The sequence below is a fragment of the Pelobates fuscus genome, chromosome 13 (assembly GCF_036172605.1).
Source record: "Pelobates fuscus isolate aPelFus1 chromosome 13, aPelFus1.pri, whole genome shotgun sequence".
NCBI lineage: Eukaryota > Metazoa > Chordata > Amphibia > Anura > Pelobatidae > Pelobates > Pelobates fuscus.
The window spans coordinates 19,090,075-19,097,899 of NC_086329.1; the positions used below are offsets into that span (position 1 = coordinate 19,090,075).

Here is a 7,825-nt window from a genome sequence, read left to right on the forward strand (position 1 = left end):
ACAAGGTAGACCTTTCTGGGTGTCTTGCCATCGGTCCACACCTGAGAAATATATTTTTTTAATATTTTGAACTACAAATTAAGATTTCGATTTTTGGTGATTTATTTATTTTTTCATTATTTTTGTGGTGCTTGTGAAGAACATCACTTTAGTAATGACATTTCTACAAAGCCAAGGTTAACATTGTGAGGGAACATTGCATGTCAAGGTTTACAGGACCGTTTTTGTATATGTAGCATGAGGGAAACAGTCATGTCTTAGGGAAGAATCAAAGCATAACATAGGTACAAGTAGGTAACAGACATAAATATTGAGGGATTAATCAGAAAAAGTAAATGATTATAACAAGAGATACTGCATTAATATTATTCCGCTGGAACCATAGGTCCGCAGGTATGGAACGACTGTCGGTCCGCACCCCTGCAGTAGACCGTCATTTTCGGGTAGACAGTCAACCAACACCCTGACTGGGTAGCATGCTGTGATATAGTGAAAGTCCACTCATGGGAGGAACAAAGCAGCAACAGGCAGCGCAATCCTTGGCCCCCCTTCCCCCTTTTTGTGATTTAAAAAAAATTAAATAATATTTTAATATTTCAAAAAGTAAATCATTTTAAAAGTTTATTTAAAAAAATAAATAAATAATAAAAATATATATATCTATATGTATATATACACTCATACATATATATATATATATATATATACACACACACACATATACACACACATTTGAAAAGCATACCCAAAAATATTAAATCAAGGCCTACATTGGATATTATTTGTGGAACGATGAGTTCTGCTCAACGGAAAAACAAGTGTGTAGAATGCTAGGCAAAAAGTCAACCTGGCAGTCACAAGGATCTGGAGAATTTTTCCAATTCCTCTCTCTTGCCATAGATTTTACAAGTTTTTATTTCCAGTTAACCAGCCTTCACTATTCCTTTTACAGATATGCTCATTTTCATTCAGCTGCAAATCTTGTTATGCCCCTACTGCCCTCTGTCTCATGAGTATCGTGTTGGTGTCTGGAAGGGTAGATTGGACTTGCGCACTAGCCGCCAGACGCATTCTTTACAGATATAACACTCTGCATTTTTACTTGGAGAATATATAAATTTGGCATTTAACCATTATCCAATGGCTAGTGGAAAATATTCTAATTTCCCCAATGTGCTTAGATAAAATAAAATTGAAAAACAAAGTTAAAAAAAAAAAAAAGGAAAAGAAATGGAAGATGGCAAAGCATTGTGGGATTTGTAGTTGTACAAGAGCTGGAGATCTATTCGAGAACAGGTTTTAAAAATGTAAAAAATACAATTATAATTAGTAACTCCACGCTGCGTCAAATCAGCCATGGTATAGCATAATATGCATTTCTACAAGTTAAGAAATGCATCCAATTTCATCAAAGTACATATGGTTTTGACTAAGCAAACAACAACAATATACTTTTAAATCTGTTTTTAAATATTTTCAGAACTACTTTTGGAAATTATTTATATATTTAGTTGAGCCTATTCCCCTTGCCCTTCTCCTAGATTATTATTGATTATTTTTCTTTATCCCTCTTAATTATTGAAATAGCTCATTCTTTTTACCTTTTCTAGTCTCTTTGTTCGGAGCTCAGACTGCGTCGGCGTGGGGTGGCGTCAGTCCTACGCCTGTGTCACCACCTTCTTGGTCTCCAGGAACAAACTCCACAGCAGGATCCTCCTAGCTTACAGCTCCTGAGTGTCAACCTGGAGAGACGATGGGAAGCCATAGTTATGCAGAGTACACAGTGGCAAAGACGGCTGCAGAGGGAACTTGGGGATGAACAGGTCAGTGGAAGTGGATGACAATTTTGTTTGGGATTAAATGGACACTCCAGACACGATTCAGCTTTTTTATTTTACACAATAGAATTTGACACTTTTATAAATTAACCTGGTTACACCCCCTGGCTGTTACTTCCTAGTTTGGTTAGCTCAGTGGAGATAAACTCTAGTGGCAGGCATTACGCTGCATTGAGAAGTCTGTGATTGGTCAGCCACAGAACGTCTGGGTGTCAGATTGGCACGCCCGACCGGCGGAGAAATTCTGGGTGCAGGCCGAAATCACACAGACCGGTGGGCAGATACCCGCGATGCTATGGGGGCACCACCCAACACGCTCTCCACAGGTAACCCCATGATAGACGCCACCTTGAAGACGTGGTGCTCACTCCGCTACCCGCAGCAGATAACCACTCAAACCAGCCCGCTCACGCCCATAGTCTACAACCCAGATATAGGGGGGCAGACTGACGCCAGCAGACACGTGAAACTTTGCCCGATCGGACTGGATATACATGCGCCAATGGTGTGCCAACGGCACCATAAAAACCCTGGCAGACTTGCTCCCCGACGCCAACCCAACAGGCCTCGACCGGTTCCACTACAAGAGTATTGCAGCGTTTGCAAACTGTTTCGCTATGCCCCCAATAAAAAAAAAAAAATGCATCATTAAATGCATGGAAGTTTTCATTGGGGGTATATTACTAAACATGGCACCATGACTAACACAGCAAGTTTCATCAGTTGCAAATAGGTCAGACATTTATGTTACTTAGATAGAATACCAAATCAACAGAACATCTATGGTTTTGACTGTTGACAGTTACTTAAAGTAGCATCTTAATTTTCTCTGCTCAGGCTACTTTCATTGTCCTAGTAAGTCTTTCTTGTATATTGTACACACAAAAAGTTACATAAAATTGAATAAATTACTGAATTAAAATGCTAATCTAAAATAACGCTGTTGCGTATTGGTATGTACATATTATATAAATAAAACGTCTAAGAACAGGAAGTAGGCATACACTTTGACATATATTAAAAGCTGCCTCAAACATTAGCTCACCATTCTTGACTGTTTAATTTCGGTGTTATTTGATTATTGTGATAACACATCCACTCTTTGTGCATAGACTGTTGGCAATGATGGGAAGCTCATTTTAATTATGTTAATTACAAAATTATCAACCCATACAGGTAGCCAAGATCAGTCCCTGATTCCATCTATGTTTTTTTTTGCAGGAAATAGATCTGCTAGTGGACCCAGATTGGGCAGATTTAAGCAACGCAGGAGTAGAGGAGGCTTTGGAATGGGATGAGACAGACATAACGGTGGAACCTTCATGCGACACCGAAGATTCCAAACACGTAGCACCAGATACTCCTTCAGCATATGAAACATGTTATTCAGGCCAAGCTGGCCCCACGTATCCACGCCATCTCCAATCTTCAGTATATCAAGTCTATAGCTTGCATAATATAGAACTCTTCACACCAAACATGGATTCCTCCCTAAGAAAATACCAAAAGTTAGGGCCACTAGCTCCACTTCCCATTTCTCTATTACAGGGTAGTACCTTTTCATCTTTGCCAGATTTAGCAAATGGATCTCATCAACCAAACCATTACCAATCCACAAAAATCCTGGGGAGTTCTAGTGGCCATTCAGAGAGTGAAAGTGGAATTGCAAGCGGAGGAGAAGGAGTGACTGCTGCAAATTCAGAAGGATGCTTATCATTGGATGGGGAGGGAATGCAAAGTGGTCAAGGGCAAGTCGAGGACATACAGCAAATAGACACTGATGCTCCACTAGCTCCGTATTCTAGATCAAAGCACCATTACCCTTTTGCATTATATGATTGCTCCCTATTACAAGCAGAGAAACTTAAACAGATGACTCTAGGAAAAACACAAAGGTCCATTCCAGGCTTTTATTTTTCAAGGACACCTGGTCAAATTGGTACGAACAGGACTATGCTTCCTGTTAGCTCTGAAGACCATAGTCCAGAAGATAATGTTGACTTTCAAGACCTAATTGAGGTACTGAGCCCTCAGAATTCTTCTCACAACTCTTCTTCTTTGGAATCCCTCTCAGTGACTTGTGAAGTGCTTGAAGCAGAGCCTACAGCACTGAGGCGGAGTGTATCTCTGGAGAGTTGGCCAGCCTCTTACAAAAGCAATGAAGACTTGTTCAGTCAACAGGGCTCTGCTGATATCACTCCTGGGAGTGAGCCCAGGGAAGAGCTGAGCAAACGTACATTAGACTTACTGAAAAGGTTGGAAGATATTGAATGTCCATCTGAGCAGAAGTTGAAACGTAGTCTATCTGATGACATTACCCTAAGGAGTGGCTCTCATGAGACATCTCTGCCAGGGATCCGCACTCAAGCAGAGAAAGTGACATCAGAAAATGAAGATCTTGGCTCTGAACTAACAGAGTTGAGCAGCAGTGAGGAGCTATCGCTAAAGTCAGAAGATCTTGTAGTACTAAAAGGCAGACTGATGGATTCCAATGCTAGTTTTCGCAAGCACTTGAGTCGTTCTCTAGCTGGGGATGAAAGAGAGGCAAATCTCAGTATGATTGTGAATGTATCATGTACTTCAGCCTGCACAGATGAAGAAGATGACAGTGACCTTCTGTCTAGCTCTACACTAACCTTAACAGAAGAGGAAGAAGAAGAAGAGGAACTTGACGAACTCAATAGAAGTCTTGGAAGTGAAGATGAAGCTGGGGATGGTATAGGACTTCCCTTAGGGTCCGATTTTATCAGGCGTGAGCTGCAAGCATGGATTAGACCTACCTATTTGTTGCCCAGAGAAAGAAGAAAAATGAATAGAGTAGTACAGGAAATAACAGGAACACCAAAAGTTGACAAGAGCTGGAAGAGTTCACTGAACAGAGAACAAGAAAATAATGGAAATGAGAAAGATGCAAATGAGGAAGATACAAGTAAATGTTTGACAAATGAAGAAGAGACTGTAAATAACTCAAGTCATCAAGTTGATGACTTGGAAAATGGAAATGTTAACAATAGACTGAGCGCCATTAAGGACAATGTAAGTACAGTAAGCCACTCTGTAAAGAAAAAAAATGGACCTTATCCATGGTTATCAATAACCAAGACCGAGAAACTCCACCCTCCCAGCATGCCCGCTTTGGCATATCATAAACCCCGTGAACTTGGACCCACCTGCAATCAGAAGAGCAACTTGCGAATAACATGTGATGCTGTTGCAGATGTAGACATGACAGATAATAGTTGCATGACATCTGAAAAAACCAAACCAGAGCCTTGTCACCAGCTAACAGAAGAAACACCGGAGTCATCTTGTTCATGCCATGGTTCTACTAATGAGAGGACAAACAGTCCAGACTGCACAGTACATGAATTTGTGAAGGAGATTCTGGGCATGACATCAACTGCACTTTATGGGTCACCTCCAAAGGATGGGCTGAATAGTGGCACAGGAGCACAAATCAGAGAGAAGGTATTGGAACATTCCCGCAGGCAGCTGGAGAGAGGAGACTTTTACTCTTACCTGTCCATTTCTTCCCATGACAGTGACTGTGGGGAGCTTAATGGACCTGTTCGTGCTACTACACCGGAGATGCTAGCACAAGACGATGGAGAGTTTGAGAGCATGTTTGAAGGCTGCACACAAGACAAGGAAGAAGAGCAAATAGCTGACACATTTACTGATCTCAAAGGGTCTTCCGATGTGGCTACCACACCACAGCTTGCACCAGGTTTCCCACTGAAAACCACCTCTACTGTCTTCAAGAATCCACAGAGCAGAGCCCAATCCTCAGGACAACAAACCACAACAAGGGCATCTGTCCGAAAATTCCAGGGTCACTCAGAAGGCAATAAAAAAAGTAGTAGTACCAAGCTTTCCAGCAAGATATTCCCTGCAACTCAAGAGATGTGTTCAGAACCACAGCAGAAATGTCCTGTTAAGCCTACAGCTTCTAGCCTCCCAGTTCTGCATAAGAGAGTGCGTGACCAGAGGTCGATGACAGCAGGCAGCTCCTCAATAGGCAGAGGTCAACATAAGGTTGGTATTATATTGTCCCTCTTCAGTTTTCTAGTCTGATCGTCTATTTCACCAATCCTAGCAAATAGCCTAAATGGGTGCCATAGAAAGGATGTTGGAGGCTTGAATAGAGGCTTTCTGGTAGAGCAGTTTCTCTATAATCAACAATGTCATAGGTCAATGTATTAAATCCCTGGCCCTATGTCTGCACCTACATATCCCAAATACATTTCACACTTCCATGACTTTGGTTACTCCAACCACTATGACCACTTCAGTGATTTGAATGGTCATGGTGGTAGGAGTCAGTATGTACAGTGTTCAGTCTATTGCCAACTCTTGATGGCTTTGAGAATCTCTACGTTCATTATACCTTTGTGCTCCAGAGGACTTCCTTTATCCTGCTTGCCTTTCTGATTTTGCTGTGCATTCTTCTCCATAAGCTGTCCATCTAAGCGTGCACAGCTGGATGTTCCCCAATCCAATAACCATTTTAATCTTGGGTGATGTGCCGTGCCATCTTTTTATAGCCATACCGATGGCGCACATTTCTGTTGCCTATATACTTAAAACTTGAAATATTATTAGCATTCAAGCTGCAGGCCACAATTCACCACTGCCAGGCAAGGACCATTGCATATTTCCACAAAGCACACAATAGTGCATAACATATGATTGCATGTGAGCAGCTACAGCCCTTAGTACACATCCCGTGGAGATTCACAGTACAATGTGCAATGGCACTGCACCAAAAAAAACACAAAAAAAAAATTAATATTACCTTTTCCTTTTGATTCTTTGCAGAAGCCATCCAATGGACCCAAAACCTAAAGGGAGCTGTAATCGACCCCATCAACTGCCAGGGTACCTCCATTGCAGGTGTGAAGGTGACAATGAGTGTACTGGCCTCCTCCGTTTTGTCTAACATGGCATTTGGGGTTTATGTACATTCATGTTTTTTGCAAAACCAAATTTTTTGCTAACCCCTTTAGATTTTTTGGGAGTAAAAACAGGGTATAATGAGTAAATCCTGCTGCACAATGCCTGGCGATGTTTAATGCCTTGGGTACTTATAAATTCTTGGTAATGGGTAAGTTATTTTAACAAATCCCAAAATTCCAGAGTCATTGTGTATGGACACCGCTAACGATGGCATCAGCTAAATACTACAAAATTGTGGGGTAGCTTCAAACTACTGTTCCAGTATGGAAATGTAATGTACTATTTAAAAAACCAAACAAAACCAAACAAAAAAAAAAAAACAACACCATCAACAACGAAGGTATCAGGAGATGAGAAATATCTAAAAAAACAAAAAACACAACAGAAAACAAACAAGTGGTTGGGAAGTTAAAAGATCTACGGAATGTAAACAAATAAGAGAAAATGGTAACAATGAACGGACGTGGACAATTGTGGTAGGTGAATTCAGAAAGTAGTTTAGCAAGTGAGAACGTTTTATACCAGGTTATAAAGGGAAGTTATAGGGAAAATTCAGTATAGCGGGTTCACTGCCTATCATTGAATTCTGATAGAGCTGTGCCCTTTAAGTGAGCTCAAGTCAGCCACATAAATGAAGGACTTGTTCACTTCCGAACTTAAAAAAAAATACTACTTGGATTTTAGTGGAATTTAAGTACAGATTTTGGAAACCATGGTTCGAGTAGACTGACGTGAAAATGAATGATAAGGAATGGTTACTTAGCAGTATCTCGGAGGAATATCTGGAGCAAGGTGGATAATCGTAAGGATTTGTAAATTCAGTGTATTGGAATATGTAATTAGTAAACCCATTCTATGCTGGTTGAGGCTCTTCCGCTAGGTTAAAATGTACCTTTTTATGCAGGCTTACACTTTACAATCCAGTATATTAATAAACCCATGTAATGGTATTTGCTTATGCAAATCCAGATTTATATGGGAAATTCATGTTATTTAAATTGCAGTGGGAGCAGCCATTTTGGTTACTTTTC

The 7,825-nt window shown here is 40.6% G+C and overlaps 1 protein-coding gene across 1 annotated transcript in view; it reads left to right on the plus strand.

Moving 5' to 3' along the window:
* Positions 1 to 7,449, plus strand: part of AKAP6 (A-kinase anchoring protein 6) — a 133,167-nt gene extending 125,718 nt beyond the window's left edge. Inside the window, exons 12-14 of the mRNA XM_063439612.1 lie at positions 1,611 to 1,823; positions 3,060 to 5,873; positions 6,657 to 7,449. Coding sequence (XP_063295682.1) covers positions 1,611 to 1,823; positions 3,060 to 5,873; positions 6,657 to 6,683 — 3,054 coding nt within the window. The 3' untranslated portion in view covers positions 6,684 to 7,449. The remainder of the gene's footprint in view (positions 1 to 1,610; positions 1,824 to 3,059; positions 5,874 to 6,656) is intronic.
* The last annotated feature ends 376 nt before the right edge of the window (positions 7,450 to 7,825 follow it).